The sequence below is a fragment of the Epinephelus fuscoguttatus genome, linkage group LG23 (genome assembly GCF_011397635.1).
Source record: "Epinephelus fuscoguttatus linkage group LG23, E.fuscoguttatus.final_Chr_v1".
Taxonomy (NCBI): domain Eukaryota; kingdom Metazoa; phylum Chordata; class Actinopteri; order Perciformes; family Serranidae; genus Epinephelus; species Epinephelus fuscoguttatus.
In genome coordinates this window covers 16,786,893-16,809,260 of record NC_064774.1, presented here as the reverse complement: position 1 = coordinate 16,809,260, position 22,368 = coordinate 16,786,893, and the positions used below count along the sequence as shown (strand labels likewise).

At 41.9% G+C, this 22,368-nt stretch overlaps 1 protein-coding gene and 1 pseudogene across 2 annotated transcripts in view; one reads left to right on the top strand and one right to left on the bottom strand.

Annotated features, from left to right (window-relative positions):
• Positions 1–49: 49 nt before the first annotated feature.
• LOC125884331 (40S ribosomal protein S20-like) lies at positions 50–8,105 on the bottom strand (annotated as a pseudogene).
• Positions 8,106–18,088: 9,983 nt separating this feature from the next.
• Positions 18,089–22,368, top strand: part of casq1b (calsequestrin 1b) — a 41,930-nt gene continuing 37,650 nt past the window's right edge. For both annotated transcript variants that reach the window (XM_049568581.1, XM_049568580.1), the window contains exon 1: positions 18,089–18,484. In XM_049568581.1, the coding sequence (XP_049424538.1) occupies positions 18,248–18,484 (237 nt within the window). In that variant the 5' untranslated portion in view covers positions 18,089–18,247. The remainder of the gene's footprint in view (positions 18,485–22,368) is intronic.

Genomic DNA, 22,368 nt, shown 5'->3' with positions numbered 1-22,368 from the left:
CTTGCATGAACAAGTTGTAAAGGTAAACACACTCAAATTCAGAGTGCTTTTAAAAAGCATGCTCATTCTCAAACATGTCGGTATATTTACTCTTGATCTGGGTCTTGTGGCTGATAAGGCACAACAGAGAAGAAAGAGGTAAAGTGGATTAAAGTGTTGTCAATGAGTGCACACAGTAGAGGCACAAAAACACAAAACCAGAAAGTGCTCCCAAGAAGAACGACAGCATCTGTTGTTTCAGCAAGTGCCGAAAAACGGCAAGTGTTTGCATTCAAGCGAGGGGTTATCTCCGAATCTGAAAAGTGAAGCCAATGCAGAAAAGCCTAAAAGCTGTATTCTTTCTAATGGCCATCAGGGGGTGACTCCACTGGTTGAAAACGGAAGTCAGGTTGTATAGAAGTCTATGCACAAATGATTCTACTTTTAGCTTGATTTGTTACATCAGTAAACATTTTTCTATGAGTTTATGGTCTTAATTGTTAATTTCAAGTTTTCTTTAAAACTGTTTGATGTTTGTTTTGTAAATTTTTGTCCCATTAGAGTAAAATAGACAAAGCAGGGTATGCTTTATCACATGGCTACCTTCTGATTGACGAGTCAGATCCATCCCTTATTCCTCCACGGCGCCACCCTCTCAACCAAGCATGATCACTTCTGGCTCCAAAGACCACGATGGCGATGGCCAAAATGCCAAAGCCGAGGCTTCATGATGGTAGTCCACAAACCAATGGGTGATGTCATGTTGGCTTCACCCACTTCTTTTAGAGTTCAAGGGACAAAGCCATCTGGTGGCTCAACAAAACATCGGCCATTAATGGGTGGGTGCAACCAACTGGTGGGGGTGACCACATCCATAATGTGTTATCAGGGCATTCATAGTACTGTTGGTGCATTATGAATACCTGCACTCGCCTATGCACACTTCAACAATCTGTCTGTAGTAACATACTGTGAGTCGTTATTACAGACAGTTTGTTGAAGTGTGTAGAAGCGAAAATCGGTGCCTGGAAGTGGGCCAGATGGCACCCGACCTCGTCTCCTACTTCTCCTGCAGATCGTCCTCTGATGTTGATTTAATACCTTAGGTTCAGTTGGCAAACACTTAGAGAATCACTGGAGTCAAATAGAATCAGGTGCAATCGAGTTTAATGTGTTCACAAGCAACAACACATACAACTCATTGAGTCAGGCTCTGGAGCACGACTGAAGCTTTGCTCTCTGCGTTCTCTCTTTTATGCTGGTGAAGATTCGAGAGAATCTCCACCCAATTCCTTTAATCCTTCCCACCTAAACCCAAACCTATTGGTGGCAGATCCTTAGCCTTTTCCCATCTGGTCCAAATCTATTGGTAGTAGGCCCCTTGGGCCCTTGCCCAAACATGACCTAGGCCTGGAAACCCCCAAATTCTCCCACCATTAGATTTGAGCCTGGTTTCACTTTATTTTTTAAAAATATATAAAACTTGGGACTTTCTCTATACAGTCCCCTGTGCTTTCATACAATGTGAGCTTAGAATGTGTGTCGTGCAATACAAACATTAGAGAGTGTGTGTGTGTGTGTGTTATTATTGAACAATACATGGTTATTTAAACAATACATGGTGTAGTATATGTGTGCTCTTCAATGTGAATGCATAACCTTGTGTTATGAATACATAAACTTGTATAACCTTATTTTATCACACAGAGATGCATAATAAACAGTTTTATAGGAACTGGTAACATAAAACTTGGTTATATGAACTTCACTCTTAATCAACTTATGCAGTTTAACACTTACATCTGATTAAAGATTAAATCTTACACTACAAGTGTGCATGGGCGAGTGCAGGTATTCATAATGCATCATAAGCCCATCAGTCAACCTTGAGTTTATAACTAGTCAAGAGCATCCAGAAGACTCTTATAATTCATTATAAGTCACATCTATAATGTTTTCTGACTGCTGATACAGTGCATCAGGAAGCATTATGTGTGTTTACGCATGCAATCAGAGCATTATAAATGCATGAATGGCTTTATACTGCATTATAGATGAGGACTTCATAGAAAGTGTTACCCTTATTATTGTAACCGTAGTTACTTTCACACATGCACTACAAATCTGAAATTATCGAGACATTACCCAGAGGAGCTTTGTCTGAGAACACAACTGTCTGAATCAGTTACATCAGACATTAAATGAACTTTATCCTGCCAGCTCCCTGGTACAGAGTCAGTGCAATGTTTGACTGAGCCCATGTGTGAATAGAGTAGCGAACAGGCAGTGTTGATGATGTTTCAACCATGAGGCTCACATGAAACCAGAAGACGGTAAACATCCGAGGTTGAAGAAAAAGGGTCATTTACACAAAGAACGCAACAAAAATATCTAACTGGTAAGTTTTCTCGGCAAGGCCCGAAGCCGAAATCGTCAGACAAATTCAAGAGACTTTGTTGTTTATGACCAAATTGCAAACCGGCAATGTGACCGTGGTGTCATCTGTGTCAAGTCCTACCCAGGTGCCACCCCCTGCCTAAACCCACAGTGTGAAAGCGAAAGTCCATATAATGTCCACACCTGACTCTCTGGACGTTGTCGGGAGTTCATATGACAAACCAGCTCATGTCGATAAAGGTCCCTTGATCTTAACAAAATACTTATTTTAACCCAAACCAAAATATTTCCATAAACGTAACCAAACCTTTTCCATAGCACTGGCACATTTCTTCAACAGTGATTTGCAGCAGGTTTTATTTAGTGGACTTGTTGCAAACAACAGTTTTGGAATAGCAGCAACAGGCTTCTAGCTTGGTGCTATTCGTCAGTCTGGAACTCATCCCAGAATGCAACTGGTGAAATGTGGGAGAACTGCTTAGGCAGGTCACTAATTTGTTTGTTCGTTTAGACCAAAACAATTTTATCTTAAAAGATGCAACAGTTTGTTTCAAGTACCAATTTAAGGTTTACATTGTACCAGGTCTGAGAGTCCGACTCATATACCAGAGATAATATCGATATTATACTGTTCTGAAAACCCACATTATGGTGTTCATTATTTAGTTAGACGATATCATCTCATGGCTACAGTATATGTTCCCCTGATTCTCACGTCATAAAGACAAGGCACGTTGATTGAATGACCATCTGCTTCAGTCTCTTGATTGCAAGCATCCTGACAGTAAACAGGTTAAACCCTTTGACCCTGCCTCAGACATTTGCAATTTACCCTCAGTGTCTCCCTCCACATCCCTGCTTCATACATTTACACAGCTCACTCGTGCATACACACATACTACGGCACACATCCTACACACACCAACTGTTCGGTCTGAAGCTTGATCAGTCAGTCTGTCAGGATTTCGGTTCCTAAGCAACATCCTCCAGTCATCAGCCAACTGTCAAAGAGTCTTGTCATATTGACATTTCTTGACAGAGACTAAATAGTCTCACAGCTCTGGTGTGAGCATAGATGCAGTCAGAAATTAACTTCTGCTCCTGGCACAGATGTCCTCAACATTCTTAAAATGAGCAGCTAAGGCCCCAGAATGCTCCTGATTAGGTGTGCACTTTCTTTGCATTTCACTATGTTCATGGTTTGTTCACCGACTTGCCAAATATTCATGGTGGATGGAAATGCCGTCCCCTGTGGGTCAGTGTGGGTGATGTGTGACTGGGGGATTCACTTCAGTGAGTTCTGTATGAGAAAAGTAAAATGGTGGAAAACCCAAGTGTTGGCAGCCTGAAGCAGTTGGAAACGTTGGCAGCACACAGCCAGCAGTATCACGCCAAAAGCACATCAACAAAAAAAAAAAAAAAAAAAAATACAAGGCAACTGTACACATGATGCTTTGCAGCCCCCTATCTCGGAAATGATGCATGTTTCTTGCTTTTTTTTTTTTTAAAAATCTGTTTCTAAGTAAATACCCATCCTCTGGGGGAGGATCTTGAGGCACAGCCGGAGGGAGGAAGGGGTCCAGTTGGGGACCTCAGAGCTGTATCTCTTCCTTTTGCATATTATGTGGTTCTGTTGACTTTATCACACCATGACCTCCAGCATGCACTGGATGGTTTGAAGCCAAGTGTGAAGCGGTTGGGTTGAGAGTCAGCACCTCCAGATCTGAGGTCATGGTTCTCAGTGGATTGCCCCCTGTGGGTTGGGAGTGAGTTACTGCTTCAAGTGAGGGAGTTCAAATATCTCAGGACTTGTTCACAAGTGAGGGCAGAACAGAGCTTGAGATGGATTGGCGGTTTGGTACGGCGTCTGCAGTGATGCAGGCACTGCGCCAGACCGTCGTGGTGAAGAGGGAGCTGAGCCAGAAGGTGAAGCTTTCGATTAACTGGTCCATGTACGTCCCAACCCTCACCTATGGTCATGAGCTCTGGGTAGTGACTGAAAGAATGAGATTGCAGATACAAGCAGCCAAATGACATCTGGACAATGACATTTTGACATCTGGAGGGAGCTCAGAGTAGAGCTGCTGTTTCTTTGCGTAGAAAGGGGTCAGTTGAGGTGGTTCGGGTACCTGATCAGGATGCTTCTTGGGTGCCTCTTGTTAGAAGTGATTCAGGCACATCCCACTGGTAGGATGCCCCGGGGCAAACCCAGAATACGCTGGAGGGATAACATGTCTCATCTGGCCTGGGAACACCTTGGGGTCCCCCAGGAGGAGCGGGTAAGTGTTGCCGGGGAGAGGGACGTCTGGGGCGCTTTGCTTGGCCTGCTGCCCCCACAACCCAGCTTTGGATGAAAATGGATGGATGGATATAATTTTCTTTTGTTTTCTTTATTAATTTCTTTCTTGATCTGCACCATTCTATGCTGATGGAGGTGATCTGCTTGAGGATTTCAGATGGCTGTGCAGATCAATCAGACCCTTGAGGATTCTCATCTGCAAGTGATCCCAGGTTCTGGATCCTTTGCCACAGGGAGTTTTTCTGATGGTGATGCGCAGAGTCTTGGTAGGCAACCAGACAGATACCTTCACCTTCAGGTTCTTCTCCTTAGCCCTGCGGATCAAGTCTGCACAGACTTTCTCCAGAGATTTGACATTGTGGTCAATGAGGGTGATGCGGATGCAGTGAATGGCAACCTCAGTCTCAACAGGTCCCCCCGCCAGTGTCCTTGAAAGCACCAACTTATTAAGAAGAGATTTAAGCAAACAGCGGTGAGCCAGGAATGGGTACCACAGACGTGGTTAGCTCTTCCTTATTGTCATTTTTTAAGATAGAACACAATCACATAAATAGTAACAAAATAACATTTTTTTCATTTGATAAATTAATATTAAAACACCAATCATAACTACTTTAGATTTGAAATGAAAATATATTTCGTAAACTAAAATTAAAAATAGTTCTGAAAGCAAAGCATGCTGTATTTCATTGTGTCTGTTCCTTTCTGTTTTTGGACTGCACTGAGCCACATTCAGGCTTCGAGTCTCATCCAAGCACTACAGTGAAGTATTGAATCTTTCATAACGTCAGACTGGACTGCACTTTCATTCACAGCTGAGTGCCATCGTGGAAGACAGGTGAAGTCTGACAGCCGTTCAAAGCATCTCACCTGAAAGACTGGGACTTCTGAACTGTAAAGAATCTGGCTCGCTCTCAGCCGCTGCACACGCCCTTTCGCTATTCTTCTGGAAATGTCAAGGCCTTAACTGCTAATGATATAAAAACTGCACTTTCAAGGATCTTTGCGTATGTATGTCCCTGCTGTGCATGTGTGTATGAGAGAGTACACTCTTTTCTGCCCTCTCTGGTTGCCTGGACACCAGTACTGAGAGGCTGGCCTGTGTTTCACACAGCATGCCAACCCACCGCTTTACCAAGAGAGAGATGTGTGTGTTTGAGTGCTTCTTTTTGTGTGTTTTCATTTTTTATCTGCACATCTGAATGTTTGTGTCGTGCATCCACATGTTTGTTGTGCAGTCTGCTTTTACGTGCATCTTATTCTGCGATTTTTCCAAACTTGTGGGCATGTTGGTGTGTGTGTCAGAGCAGGAGGGAGTGTTGACTGTGTGTGGAGACGCTTAGCAACATTTATGCCAACATACGGACCGTGGGTGTGGGACAGAGAGGGAGCAGGCACCAGGGCCAGACTGGGCCTGGTGGGAGGTGGCAATGTGTGTGTGGGGTTGTGACTTGGGTCTGATTTGGCAAATTACTCAGATTTGATGAACTACTACTCGAACAAATCTTTGATTAAACATGATGAATCTCAAATTTAGTCATCTGCTGTGTGTTGATTTGAGTCAGAGGAGAAAATAAAACATGAGTACAGTCACGAAACAGGTTGATGTCATATGTGTATGCCCACTGCTGTACTCTGATTGCCTGCTGGAGGTTTCCATCAGCATTGATATGACTGAACCGTTTAATAAATTAATTTGTGCCAACCTCAGTTTAGATTTTAAATAATGTTGCTTGATGCTTAGGGGTTGTGTTATGCGCTGGTGTTATGTGCATTGCTGTTATGTGTAGTATGTGATTTTAGGTAGACGAAGACGTGGAAATCGGACGCTTTGGCAGTGACTTGCGGTGTCTGAAACCAACAGAAAAGGCATCCTTTAGCGTCGGAATGATACGCGGCCTGATGGCGTCAGGTAGTGATAGCCAAATGAGGCCTCATGAACCACTGTCTTTATTTTCTGAAGCCACTAGGCGGTGCTGTTTGTTCAACAAAGGTTTGAAAGCACACTTCATTGCAAGTCCTTCAGCCTTTATCTTTAAACCAATACAGCCATCTGGTGGGGTCAGAAAATAAAGAAAGTGGTTCATGAGGCTTCATTTGGCCATCACTAGCGTCAGGGAGAAATATGGCCCAACCACGTGTGTTTGTTGTTGAAGGGAAAAATAAACATCAATTTGCGGTGTTAAACCAACGTAGTGCGTTTATTTTGAAAGAGACTCTATGTAAACATTAAATTTCCTGTGAAAACGGAAGTGTATTTTTAAAAAAGAAAACTTGACACGGTGTCACAGAATGTCAACAACCAATGCACCCAGGGTACCTTGGAAAGTCCATGACCAAATGTCATTATGTAACCAGGTTGGACTGAGAATGCGTTGGTTTTTATGTTTTTTTTTATGGTGTATTCTTTATTACCTCTGGACTATCATTGTTAGGCAGCAATATGTTTGCAGCTCCTGAGTCCAAATTTCCCTTCAGGGACAGGTAAGTATAGCGTATGGCATCGCATTGAATCGTATGGTTTTGTATCACATCTCATCGATATACCAAGCAGCAACCACCCCAGCATCGAAGCTGAAATCCATTAAGCTTTCTTTAAATCAAAACATTCTTGTATTCCACCTGTGCGGTGAAGTGCTGGTGAACTATTACAACCAAAGACCCTAAAATGTAGTGATGGCCAAATGAGGCCTTATGAACCACTGTCTTTATTTTCTGAAGCCACCAGATGGCACTGTCTGTTCAACAAAGGTTTGAAAGCACACTTCATTGCCAGTCCTTCAGCCTTTATCTTTAAACCAAGAGCGCCATCTGGTGGGGTCAGAAAATACAGAAAGTGGTTCATGAGGCTTCATTTGGCCATCACTAGACATAACCATTTAAAACATGGGTGAATAGAGTGTAATGATGATGGATGTCATTGCAGTTACCCATTAGTTTGTGGAATCCCGTTTTGAAGCCTTGAGTTTGGTAATTCGGCAGTTACCATCTTGGTTTTTTGAGCCAGAAGTGACCATATTCGGTCTGGTGTCATTATCTCCACTGAGCACGATTATCTGCACTTACTATACGGATTAATTTCTGCCTAGTTATCAGTCACACAGGCCCATTCTGCTATTTTATACTCCCTTATTTAATTTCTCTCCCCATCTTCATTGTGTGCCATTGAAGCTCCATTTCCTGTCCTTCCTCTCATGACTTTCCCTCTGCTCTCCATCCCTCGCTCTCTCACCTAATTTTCTCTTTTCCATTTGCACCCCCCTCTCCCCGTCTCCCTGTGATAGAGCCTTTAGATCTCATTAGCGCCACAACTCAGCTGTGTCACATTCTCACCCCTCTGCCATGGCAGAGGAGGTGACGTGTAACATGGAGGCCTTTCTTTCAGACGCACTGCAGGTCGTTGGTCTCCAACCAGAACTGATTCAATCATTACTGTAAAGGGACAAAGCCATAACGCCTGTGATGTCACCGCGAACTTCCTAACTGATGATCGGAGGTTGGATTGCTTTTTTAAGACACAGAGACTTTGTGCTGTTTTGTGTCCTTGTGGTTGTTTTGTGTCTCTTTTTGAGCTATTGAGTCAACATATTGAATTATCTGTCTCTTTGAGGGATACTTGTGGAGTATTTTCTTTTTTTTTTCTTTCTTTAAATATCAATATGTGTCTCTTTGAAGTATATCTGTCTTTTTATCATCATTTTAGGTCTCTTTGTAATTGTTTTGCATCAATTTCAGGTCATTTTGTGTCTCTTTGAGGTATATTTGTGTTTCTGTAGTTGTTTTGTGTCTATTTGAAAGTAAATAATACCAATTGTTTCAATTTTCTGTCTCTTTGAGGGATGCTTGCGGGGTATTTTTTGGTCATCTTGTGTCTCTTTGTAGTCATTTTGTGTCTCTGTAGTTGTTTAGTGTCTCTTTCTAGTTCCTTTACATGTCTTTGTTGTCATTTTGTGTCTCTTTAAATGTCAATATGTGTCTCTTTGAAGTATATCTGTGTCTTTTATCATCATTTTGCATCTCTTTGTTGTTATTTTGTGTCTCTTTAAAAGTAAATTTGTGTCAGTTTTTTTTTTTAATTTTCTGTCTCTTTGAGGGATACTTGTGGGGAAAGTTTTGATAATCTTGTGTGTCTTTGTAGTCGATTTGTGTCTCTTTAAAGTCATTTTCTGTTTCTTTGAAGAATATTTGGGTATTTGTTTTTGTTATTTTGTGTCTCTTTGTATTTCCTTTGTATGTCTTTGTTGTTGTTGTTTACTATCTCTTTAAAGGTCATTGTCTCTTTGATGTTTGTGTCTTTTTTCTGGGTCTTTTTGTGTCTCTTAGACTACATTTTGTGTCTGTTTGTGTCTCCGTAGCTGTTTTGCGTCTCTTTGTATTTGCCTTGAATGTCTTTGTTGTTATTTTGTGTCTTCTTAAAGGTCAATTTGTGTCTCTTTGAGGTCTCTTTGAAGTCGTTTTGTTTTTCTTTGCAGTGCCATTGCATCTCTTTGTAGTAATTTTGTGTCTCTTTGAGATATATTTGTGTCTTTTTTTGGTCGTCATTTTGTGTCTCTTTATGTCTCTGTAATTGCTTTGTGTCACTTTGTAGTTCCTTTGCATGTCTTTGTTGTCATTTTGTGTCTCTTTAAAGGTCAGTTTGTGTGTCTTTGAGGTATATTTGTGTCTTTTATAAGTCAATTTGTGTCTCTTCTAAATAATTGTGTATTTTTTAAGTCATTTTGTGTCTGTTTGAAATCATTTTGTGTCTCTTTGTGTATCTGTAGTTGTTCTTTGCATGTCTTTGTTGTCATTTTGTATCTTTTTAAAGGTTGTGTCTCTTTGAGGTATATCTGTCTTTTATGGTCACTTTGTGTCTCTTTGGTTGTTTCATTTCATTTTGTGGTAATACTGTGTCTCCTTGTGGTTGTTTTATGTTTCTTTGAAATTGTTTTGCATCTCTTTGTGGTTATTTTGTGTCTCTTTGATGTATATTTGTGCCTATTTTGGTCGTTTTGTTTTTCTTTGCAGTTCTAGTTCATGTCTTTGCATCCATTTTATGTCTCGTATATTAATATATTTTGGTCATTTGTGCCTCTTAAGTGGTTTTGTGTCTCTGTAGTTCCATTGCACGTCTTTATTGTCATTTTGTGTCTCTTTAAAGGTCAATTTTCTGTCTGTTTGAGGTATATTTGTGTTTTTTTGGTTGCTTTAGATGTTTATGTCTCTTTGATGTATGTTTGTGCCGTTTTTGGTCATTTCTTTGTAGTGGTTTTGTCTTTTTGTATCTCCTTTTGATCTCTTTGTGGTCTCTTCCTTGTTGTTTTGTGTTAATCTGAGTGACATTTTGCAGGTGCCTGAAGTGTCAGGGGGCCCAGCACTTCAGGACCCTGGGTCTGTGCCTGGTATGCCCATTCAGTAACCCATCCATTCCTGTTCATTGCTCATTGTCTGATAGGTTAATTTGCATTTTTAATATATGCATGACAAATTTAAAGGATTCTTTTAAAATGAAAAAAAAAAAAAGGCATCTGCATTAATTGGGACTGATGGATGGACTTCATTTGCTTTAATTTGCTTCATTTTCACCTCATCAGATCCTCTACATGAAATATCCTTGCAGTAGCGTACACTGTGCCTTCTCATCTGATAAAGCGAGTTGTTTGAGTCAACCCTCCGGTCGCCGTAGCAACAGCACACGCTCATGAACACAATTTAATGACCTCGGCACAAACCGTACGGATGCTTGTTATTACTCATCTTGCTCAAGACAATTTGAAAAGAAACTGAAGGAGGGGAGAAGAGGAGAGGGAGAAGATGGTCTTCTACTAATGCAATGAGCAATGAGGTTTATTAGTGCAACTGCCAGAGGAGGGTGCTGTTTACCTCAGAGGTGCAACAGTTGGGGGGGGGGGGGGGGTCACTCAGTCACACACACACACACACACACACACACACACACACATGCTGCTTGTATGGAGGGTAATTAAATGAACTGTTGCTATGGGTCACAGCTCTGTTAATATTTAAAGGTGAAAGTCTTGTTTAAAGGTCTCCATGATGACAAATGTTCAAAGCTGAATACAAAAAGGGACATGTGTAGTACGCTGCTGGATCTCTGTGCCAGTTCTCCTCCACTCTCTGCCAGCATGCGCCCCAATGGGTCTTTGGAAAATGCCGAACCCTGCTGCTGTCTGCTATTACTGCGACGGCAGCTGCTCCTGCCTGCGACTTCTCAAAATATTAGATACGGAGTTGATAAGTGTAACCGAAAACCTTTCAGTCAGCTTGTCACCACATCACTCTTGCACTTTATGACAGCTGAAATGGGAAAGAAATTATTTTTTGAGGCATACTGTACAGACATGCAGCACTAATGAAGCCAGCATCAAGTATAATGTGGGCTCTACACTATCTACAATACCTTCTGTTTCCCCTTAGTAAAATCCCCCTATTCCCCACTGCCGACAATGTCGTATGTATATATTCTGTCTCAAAAAGGGCATTAAAAACATATTAAAAAAAACACATGGCAATATTAAAAAGATATATTAATAGGATTTTAAAAAGAGTCAGATCAAATAGAAGATAATTTAAGCTACACATACATGTTTAAAGGGGGACCTTTGTATTTTTCAACTTGGACCCTATTTTGCCATATTTTTGTGTCTTTTGTTGCTGTGGTACAAATGAAACACCAGACATGATGGCAGCTGATAAAAGCCTTGAACAAAGCCTCAAGGAACTGCTGAAGCAAATGAAAGACGAACTCTCTCAGCAAATTAGTGAATTACGATCAGAATTTGGAAACTTCACGGCTGAGGCAAAAGAGCTAAAGGCTGAGTAATACTTTGACTGTGGAGAGGCTTTGTCGAAAAATAAATAAAGACAACATTTAACAGACAGCGAGAGCCCGACAGAAAATGCTAACTTAGGGCCGTTTCATAGACGACGCACGCAACGCGAGCAAGCGACATGAGCAACACACTTCCTTTCATAGTCAACACATTGAACGCAAATGTGGGCGACACTTCAAATGCAATACATTGCTCGTGCAATAGGGGGTAGCAGAGTCACCGATACATTCCGGCTACCTAGTACTGCTGTAGCTGGCTAGTACTGCTATTTTATTAAAGTGCAGGGCACTAGAACTGTCATATAAATGGGGCTGTGCCTGTACGAGTTCGCAAAGTTTCTCCTCCTCACCTGCCATATTTCATACCTGCTTCTTCTGTGAATAACATAAAGTGGTTGATTTCAAGTATGTCGCTTGCATTATCACCCCCGCTGGCAACACAAGGTATTACACGCGTCCCATATAAAAAAAATGGACAACACATTTTGAGACGCAAGCACGCATCATGGTGGCCAATGTGTCTTGATGTGTCCCAATGTGTTCGTGTCTGCGTGCCTTTGCGTCGACTATGAAACGGCCCTTAGCATCGTGGGACATGTAGGATTCTATGTTTTTGGAGTTTGACTCATATTACTGATCACTTTAAAGGTTCTTCATGGTCTGTCTCCCAGCTATACTCCGACCTCTTAGTCCCGTATACGCCAGGATGTACTTTGAGGTCTTTGTCCCCTTTAGTTTTCAGCCGGGCCTCTAAAACAGACTGAGCATTTGCTGACCATTATTTTATAGAACTAATTCATCAAACTATTACACGACCTCTCAGCTAACTAAGTTCAAAAATAAGCACATCAATGCTCAATTTATTGACTTCCTTTAATGAATCCCAGAATTTCACAGAGCATATACAAGCAGACAATATATTCTTTATATCTCTCACACTATCAGGATGCTCTAGTAGAGACCCTTCAACCAGTGCCCAGATCCCCCACACCCTCACTGGCATCCAAAAAGGCACACACACTGTCTGACTCGCCATGTCGGCAGGAGGAGAAGGCTGATCATGTTACACACTGATATTAATAGCTGCCCTCTCCCCTTTCTCATTGTAAACGAATAGCTGACACGATCTCGCACTGTCTCCGAGTCTCTCTGCTTACATCTGTCTTCCTCTCTCACTCTGAGTTTCCCATCTTTTCTCCGCTCAGATCAGATCCTTAAAAATACACCGTACATGCATGAGTGTGCAGAAATATGACAAACACAATGCTGGTGTGTGAACAATTCTATGTGACACATAGTGGGATACCTCTTCCATCAATCAAACACAGAAAACTGATGTGATTCTTAAAAATGTACTCATAAGATAATGGGATGGCAGCATTGCTCATGGTCGTTTTGTAGCAGTGAGTCAGTGGTTTGCTGCCTCTGATTTAGGCTAAAACAATCTGTGTGTTCCAGTCCCCATACTACCACACTATATGGCAGTGGTTTTCCAGGATTTCACCTTCGTCATTTGTTTAAGGTCCGAAACATTCAGTGTCAGTGCATTGTGCTAGTTTACTGTCTCTGACTCTACAGCAGGAAACAGCTCTTCAAATTAAAGCTTTATGGTAGAAATTCACGATATTTCAAAATAAAGTGTGTCTTCTTACAAACTTGACACATGTGCGAGTCACCTGTGGTCCTTTCAGAATGGATCCACGACCCAGCAGTTCAGAACCACTGCTGTATAGTATGCCAGGAAAAGATTTAGTACATCCCAGTACATAGTATGTTAAATATAGTGTGCCAAAAGTACCAGGATGTTGTCTGATTTGCAGTATACAAGGCAGCATGCTTTTCTGTCTATTCTGGCTCACAATCCTCTGCACAGCGGACGATACGTCACATCGACTGTCGGAAGTCGCAATGATGGATGATAGCGCATACAGTTGACTGATGACCAGTAGATAAGTGTTTATAGGAATATTAATTGTTTGACCTGCGACGGCGGTCAAACTGTCCGGTTTGACCGCCGTCGCTGGCGAGCTTGGTGAACTGCAAAGTATGGGATTCGGAATGCACCCTCTGTTTATGATTGGCAGGTGCTTCAGGTTGATATAGTGTGTATTGAAACTAGCAGTCAATTGACCGTTCGCTAAGTGCTGGCCAATCCTGGCTCAGACCAAGTCTGACATCAACACAGCTGTGCTCCATTGACTCTAATGCAGTCATTTCAGAGTTCCTTCATTTTCAGGCTGGTTTTGTGGATGTGGAGCTAAATGTTGTGCCTGGGGCACGTCGTGTATTAATGATACTCGTTACCTGGAGAGGTTGGAAAAAGATATACGTTTCTTCCCTGTTCCAAAACCAAAATCAAACCCTGAAAAGTGTAGGGTTAGCTAGCTAGCTACTGAAGATATAGCCTACTGAATGTATACACATGCTGCTTTTGCTTTTTAATGATTATAACAGTGAAACAAAGACCGACCCTGCTTTACAGGAACCAGTGAAGGGAAGCAGGGGAACTTTGCTCATATTGAACCAGCTCTGTGGCGGAGGTCCGGGTACAAACAGCGGCATGAAGGCAAAGCCAAATGCCGTTCATCTGCACACACTCTGATGCCACACAGCTGGTTCAATATCAGCAAAGCTTCCCTTTATATTCATTGTCTTGTGTGGCGATCAGCAGTGATGTGGTGGTTCACTTTGACACTGTGATCTGTAGCCTACAGTTCGGCTTTAGCTTCTAACTGTCTTTGTCTTTTTAACCTGTTGTTGCTGCTGAGTCAGTTTGACATCCTGGATATATCCTTCAAACACAGACTGTACACCCCTCTGTCTGCTTCTCTCTGGAATCACTGTGGGCTCCATGCTTACTCTGACAGCTTGTCAGACCATCACAAAGGGGCGGAGTTTAGAAGAAGGTCAATTAGAGCTCGGTAAGAGCAAATATTTTCCATATTTTTACTACAGTTTTCTCCACAGTGAACATTCAAGCAGTTTTTAATATTTGTCCTTTTTTATCATCTTCTATTTGTAATTTAATGGATTTGAATCTGAAGTAAAAAACAGAATCAAGAATTGAAAATTGCACTAAAGGTATCTGAATGTGAGATGTTGGTTTTATTCCATTTATTCTCTCATATTTGGGTCATGTAATGACAAGTGAACCATCTCCATGACAACTGAGTAAACTGTTATCTGCAAGGACTCGGCGCACCAATCCCGACTATTTTCATTTAGAATCAAAGTGGTGTTCTGTTTCTACGAGTGGGTCTGTTTTGTTTGCATCGTGCAATATGTTTGTTTACAAGAAAACCTCACAGGGCACCATGGACCTTCAAGCTCAGAATGACTTTATTGTTGAAGAAGTTTTTCAATGCAGGAGAGATGGTCTTTTCATAAAACTAGACTGTCTCTGCAGCAGAGAGACACTTTAGAAATTGGTGCTGCATGACTGTGGCATTCGCTTTTGCTTAAGAGGCAGGAAACATGCGACCATGAGAAGCTGCTAGTGGGTGACATAAGGCAAGCTTGTCCATTTTTCCACAGGGGTCTGGCTGGCTGGCAATGAACTATCTTGAATTACAGTTAACAGTAAGCTAAAATAGCATTCTGAAAACATTTTAGGTGGAAGTAACTGAATCTTGGCAGACCCAGAACACACTGGAGGGATTACATATCTCATCTGGCCTGGGAGCGCCTTGGGGTCCCCCAGGAGGAGCTGGGAAGTGTTGCTGGGGAGAGGGACGTCTGGGGTGCTTTGCTCAGCCTTCGGATAAGCGGTTGAAAATGAATAGATGAATGCTCAATATTACCGCTTGATCTCACTACTTTCAGCTTTGATTTTATACAGGAAACAATATGGCGTTTACTTCCTGTTCCCAATTTCTCATATTACAGCCAAACAGTGCACTTTCTGAAAACATTTTAGGTAAGAAATAGGCAATACACTAATAGAATTTTGGTTAATATTTATCAGCATTGCCTTCCTTCAATGACACATTTAGTTGAATTAGCGGACTTTGAGCAGATTTAAGCTTCAGATTAGAGTTCTTAAAAACGCGAATGAGTTATTTTATTTTTGTTAAACTTAACGGTGGGTTATTGCCCACATTAGACTGCCTGTGTTAATATGTTTTAATAGTGGTTTAATTTCACAACAGAGACAAAGAATGCCGAGGCTCAGGGCAAACTGACAGAGAGGTTCCTCCTGTGATGCAAGCAGAGAGCTGTGACTGGGAGTAGCCTCCTGTAGCTGTTGTGGTTTTTTTTCGGTGGATGGAACGTCAGAGAACTTTAATGACACCTGTTACCTCCCTCCAGGTCTTTGATTTACCTGTCCCTGTCACACCACTAATACCCGAAGAAAATAAAATGTTTTCCTCACCCCTACTTCAACTTCAATCTCAGCGTCGGACAAGTTTTTCTCTCTTCCTCTTTCTTTGTTTGTCCCGTCTCCGCAGGTCGACAGGATGCACCTATGCGTAGTAATTACCACCTCCACATATGGTGCTCACTGGCTATTCATGGGCGGGAATGTATGCTAATTGCTGACTAGCAGGTGCAAGCTGTCATTTTACGACTGATTTGCATTCATGAACATACACACGTGTCTACGATCAAATCTGAGTTTCCCGCAGGGTTCATGAATCTGGTGCAGGGTTTTAGCACCAAGGTTTTTTATGTGCAAATCTGTGAGGGCCCTTGTGTCTTTGGTGGCAGGCATATAGACACGTCAAAGTACGATCTGTAGTCCAATCAACAGCCCTGGAGCCAGCTTTTACAATATCCAGTGAATTTGAGCTGGAAGTTTACCCCACTTCATTTGCACATACACCCCACATTGTTATGATACAAAGCTGGTTAAAAATGACGAAGTTTACTTTTAAGGTATCTTTTTTTAGCCTACCTGCACAGCAAAATCTATTTAGGAGTGTATATAAAATACGATCAAGTGGAAATATGCAAAACGAGAATTGATTTTTCAAATTGTATGGCTTGTTTTTAATGCTTAACATAGTCAAGCATCCACATATCTCTCTGAGATGCTTGTGAGCTGTGAGCTTGACCCTCAAGGTGATCTGGAACAGATCACCGGTCTGCAAGAATGCCAGTAAAAGTGTCTAGCTTTTATGCTTCAGGTTGCTGGAACATGTTACCTGATGACATTAGGACTGCCCCAACAGTATCTTTATTTAATTTTATTCTATTTTATTTTGTTTTGTTTTATTTTATTTTATTTTGTTTTATCTGTTTTTAATTTTATTTGATATATATTTTTTTATTTTGTGTTATCTTATTTTGTTTTATTTCACTTAATTTAGTTTTATTTTATTTTGTTTTATCTTTTTTGAAATTTATTTTATGTATTTTTTTTATTTTGTGTTTTTTTTTAATTTTTTAAATTTATTTTCTAAATTACTTTTTATTGGATTTACCTCAAGTGTGCTTTTACTTTTACTGTTTTTTTTTTGGTTTATTTATTATTTCATCATATCTTCTTGGTTTTACTCATATGTTTTTATCTTTCATTGCTCTATTTATCTTATTTTATTCTGTTTTTAATTCTTTTATACTAATACTAATTTACCCTCTTTTAATGGTCTGCTTTTAGAATTTTTTATTTTGTTTAATCTTAACACATTTTTATAAATTCTCACATGTCTCTGTATCTTTTATTAGTGCGTTTGTCATTATAATTATTATTTCATGAGGTTTTAGTCTACCTCACACTTTGTTGCAGCACATTTTCTTCTACTTAGAATTAAATGTGCAAAATAAATAAAGTTTTTCTTGCTTGCTTAATATTTTAACATTTTTGGGACACTTTTTGGGACAAAAGCACAACATAATACTTCATTATCTGACTGTAAGCTATCCATATTTATTACCTTGGCAAAACTGGCCAACACCATGTCAGTTCAGCTACGAGAAAATAATAATAATAAATTAAAATTGTGGAAAATGAGCTGTGACTTTAACAAAACACACATCCAGCTAGAATTTTAGATGCACAAATCAAGTGTATGCGTGACTCTTGTCATGACTCTTGTCCGTCAGTCTGTGGCTACAGAGCACATCTACCCTCTGACCCTCTGCGTGGACGCCATCTTGTCCACAGTGTTGTCCCACAGAGGCCTTATTTTTAGCGAGAGTCCAGCTCCTCTGCAAAACTTAATATGGGAATGGCATCTTGGAGCTCTTCTTTCCTCAACCTCTCGTATCGTACATCCGTCCATACCTTCAGTCCTCCAAGACACTAAGCTGGTATCTGTCGCTCCCCAAACACCCAGCACAACCGCTGTCCCTTTTCATAGCCACGGCTTCAAACAGGTGGCCGTATGACCCAAGCACGGCTCCTCCCATGTTACCACCCATGCTATTTTTCTGACCACTGCTCAGGAGTCCCCCACCCCTCTCGCTGCCTGTCCTACTTTTTTGGCAGCCCCTCTAGCTTGTGAGGGGCGAGTGGGATCAATGTCTCACTTACTCACATACTGATTTGAGCCCCCAAAAAGGGCCCCTCCCCCGAGTGGCGTCAGCAAAACCACGTGTATCTCTTTTTTAAAGGGAGGGTGTCACTGTTGAACCTGCTCTTCTCTAGCCGGCGGGGAAAGGAAGCAGAGTTTGTTCCTAACTCTCCCTACTTGACACCAACTTGCGTTAGGGACAGCTTTAACCAAAGGTGAATTTTTTCCCCTTCTACTTAAGGCTTTGAGAAGAGGCGTTCTTGTGGCCACCAGGTGACAATAGCCATGAAGTGGGGCTGGGTGTTATTGGGGGTCTTTCTATCTTTGGGGACCCTGTCCTGGGGGGAGAAGGGCTTGGAGATCCCTGAGTATGATGGCAAAGACCGTGTCCATGACCTTGACGCCAAGAACTACAAGTCCATCATGAAAAAGTATGACGTGATGGTGATCTACTACCACAAAAATGTGGATGGGAACCGCAGCGCCATGAAGCAGCTTCAGATGGAGGAGCTGGCGTTGGAGGTGGGTCTCCGCAAAAGCATGACAGTGGATGGATTTGTATCCCATGTGGGGGAAGGGTCACGGTGGGAAGATGGGAAGGAAGGGAATGGTTTCACATGGAGACTTTGGCTCCAGTTGGGGATTCCTGGACAGGGTCATGGCTTTTGCACGAAGAGTTTCAGATAAGGGTTTACGGCTGTTGACAGGTGAGGGAGAAGGTGGAAAACATGGGGTCAGGTTGAGTTGAGGGATTCGTAGACCCTTCAGGTGTGGCAACCTGCCAAGTATGACTGGATAGATGCTGACCTGTGGGAGGCAGGTTGGAGAGTGTGGGGACAGCAGCGACAGGATGGAGGGAGGCACTGACTGGGAATGTGTATGTCAAGAAGATGAGGGGGAGGGCTGCGTCCAATAGTTTGAAAACAGACAGTCCCACACTGTGGACAATCATGCTCACTTTGCCAGGTGTAGGCAGGGCTTCTCTCTCAGGCTCTCTTTTTAAATTCTTCACACAACTGGTTCTGTCAATTTTTGTGTTTACAAATGAATGCAGCACTATGAATGCCTTTCGGGGGAGACTGTCCAAAATCACATCTTGCCTCTTTGACCATTTGTAATAGCTATTAACACTTTTGCCTTTAGATGTGATCGAACAACACTTTGTATGACCTAACTTAATTCAAGCATCAGACTAGTCCAGTTAGTAGGGTTGGGTACTACTCATATTTGAACTGATACCAGTACCTTGAATTCGGCATTGGTACCCAATGATACTGGACTCTTTCTGTAAAAACAGAAATTTAATTCTTGGACAAGCTACAGTTAAAAAGCGATTGTGCTTCTCTGCTCTTTTCTAATCACACATAGCACATACAACTGTAAAGAAAATGGAACAGATAGATCAAAACTGCTGGTGCTGCAGCCATAGTACTGTACATCTCACTGGAACGCAGATGGAGCTCTGTGCACAGCTTGCTAGGTTTGGGCACTTTGCAGCACTTCTGCCTCTTTTCTGAAACCGGCAGCTCTGGGAACTGTCTGTCTGAGCTTGTTTTCCTGACCCAGGTGTGCTTTATTTCATGTGAATCAGTACTAGATAATACCGATGTAATTCTGCTGGCACCCTTAAAAGTAGAGTTTGGTACCCAACCGGTCAGCTCATTAGTTCATATAGCTACTGTAGTGTCTGTATGGTGAGAACCAATAAAATGCCAGGCAAGAGCCTCCCATATCTTTTCATCTGCTATCTGAGAGCTTTATGTTTTCCCACTAAATTACTGGATTGGACAAAAGTCAAACCTAAAGTCAAATGACAATCCCATCCCTCCTATTATGCAAGTCCTTCACCTACAAAGCATTCAATCAGCAACTCACAGTAGTTAAGACAAAGCCAATCCTTGCTAACTAAAGAGTCTATCTGCATAAATGCTATCTTTGATTGGCTACTTGCTTTCCACTGGTCAAATATTACACCATATTTAAATGCCGTCTAAAAGTTTGCTTTATAGAATCAAGGCTTATGTCACATGATGGCCCTTATTTGTCAACCTATAGTATACAGTAGAAATAGTCCTACATTTGTCGTGTCGTTCCATCTCTACAATGAACAAAAGACCAGGATCTTGACTATTTCGTATTTTGTCAGTGTGTTATCGATGATTCTGACTGTACGTAATGATGCATCATATTTACAGCTCAGTTTAACTGGCTGTTAACCAGAGTTTCAGTTCACACCAAAGATTCATGACGAGACGAGTTGAAACAGGCAACTACTTGAAATGCGCTGTTCAGCAACATTCTTAAAACCTGCAGGTTCACAACAGTGCAATTAGATGAGACTGTGTATCATCTCTATGCAACAACTCTCTGTGCTTCCATTCTGATTTCCAGCTTTTCGTGCTTATTTTGTGGCTAAATATAATTTGTAGCTTCTTACAATATGAATGAGGATAGTGATGATGAGATACTTGCTACAATTGCATTTGTAGTAGTGATAACAGGGCGAGAAACAGAAAGAAAACATGCATCAGATGAACTTTATTCATTATAAATATGCTACAATAATACACTAACATGTAAAGCGAACAGCAGCAATGACCCACGGTCCGACACCGGCGCACCGTGAGGACAGAAACAGAAGGCTCTTCAGGGACGGAGCACCTACCTGTGGTCATTTTGACCTGATTGGCGGACTTAACTACAAGCTGATTGTCTGTTGAAACAGGTGATGTGTTAAATGCTCTCAAACCAGTGGAGTTGCAGGTGACACCATCAGCCTGCTTGAGTTGAGCTCAGACTACTACTACTAACTTTCCTCTGCAACGTTCTGAGATGGTTTTGTCTCGTTGCAAATCTTTGTTCTGAACTGGGCTTTAGTAAATAGAGAGGAGGCTAGTGACCATCAGGTCTGCAGATCACACTGGGCAAATAAACAAGTCTTCCATCCTTCAGCAGATACCGCTGAGGTGCCTTTAAGCCAGGCACTAACTCTTAATTTACTCCAGTGGTGCTGCTAATTAGCTGGCAGTAGAAAAAGAGTTTGCATGTTCTGAAAACTCTTACTGGATAAATAAATCTAACCAGCCCACAGTTGATGCACCTGGGCCCCACTGTCAGCCGCTGTATTCACCCCAGAAATCCTCCGCCTGTCAGAGCAGCAGTGTCTTCTTACAGAGGCACAGTGTACCTTACACTAGCCTGCATAAGTCACCTCTGTAAATAGCCCGGGACAGCTCTGCATGCTTAGCAAGAGGCTAAAAGCCCTCCTGGGACAGACAGAGAGTTTAGGGCCATATCTCACCTCAACTACTGCTCCCACTGCTCCGTCAGCTCTCTCAGGCAACACGCACTGTTCTGTTTGGTATTACTACACACCCCTCTGGGTGCAGGCCGGAGTCCTAAACCATCATTTACACACCCAAGTCACTGGATCTGATCAATTTCCTATCACTGCTGCCAAGTTGTGCTTCTTGGCTTGAGAGAGAGATTCTTACTGGAGCAGGTCCCCACTGGACTGTTACTCTCTTACTGACTTCCTGCCAGTTATGACCATACAGCCAATCGAGAAAGAGCAGTGGAGGTGCTCAGAGGGGATGCTTAAAATAGCTGGTCATTACCACCTATGAATCAGGAAGTATAAATTATTAACGTGCAGAGCTCAGGGAATCAAACCATTGTTTGAAGCCATACGTATGATGGGTGTGCTTCTGCTTTCGGACAGCATACTGTGCATTGGTTATTCATTAATACATGATGTCAGATGGTTTGCTGCATTTATTTAAGCAGCAAAGCCAATTGTGACAGTGGTTAACCATGAAGTGTTTAACCCCTGATAATATTTTTTGACTAGTTACAAATGTCGGTCTACATTTAAATTTTGCTACTCTTCAGTTTTAACACGTAGAAACATACGATTCACTGCCCACCCTCCAGTCTCCATTGCACTGTGCACCAGCTAGGTCTGGTGGGAGCTTCCTAGTAGTGCCGCACAATTACCTCAAGTAATGCCATCCTGACCTAACAGCGTTGTTGTGCAAATGTTGTGCCCACCCTACCCCTACATCACTCTGGTCTGTAAGTTAGTGGTAGGGGTGGGTATTGGTGCATAAAAATTTACCAGAATGCAGGACACTGAGTGTTTGATGCTAAAACTTTCCTGGGAGAGGAACCCCAAACCCTACATTTCATAAGTGCCTCCAACTGATGGGCTGCGATCCATGAGTGGGTCGTGGGTAGTGATGGCCAAATGAAGCCTCATGAACCACTGTCTTTATTTTCTGAAGCCACCGGATGGCGCTGTCTGTTCAACAATGGTTTGAACATTGCAAGTCCTTCAGCCTTTATCATTAAACCAAGAGCGCCATATGGTGGGGTCAGAAAATGAAGAAATTGGTTCATGAGGCTTC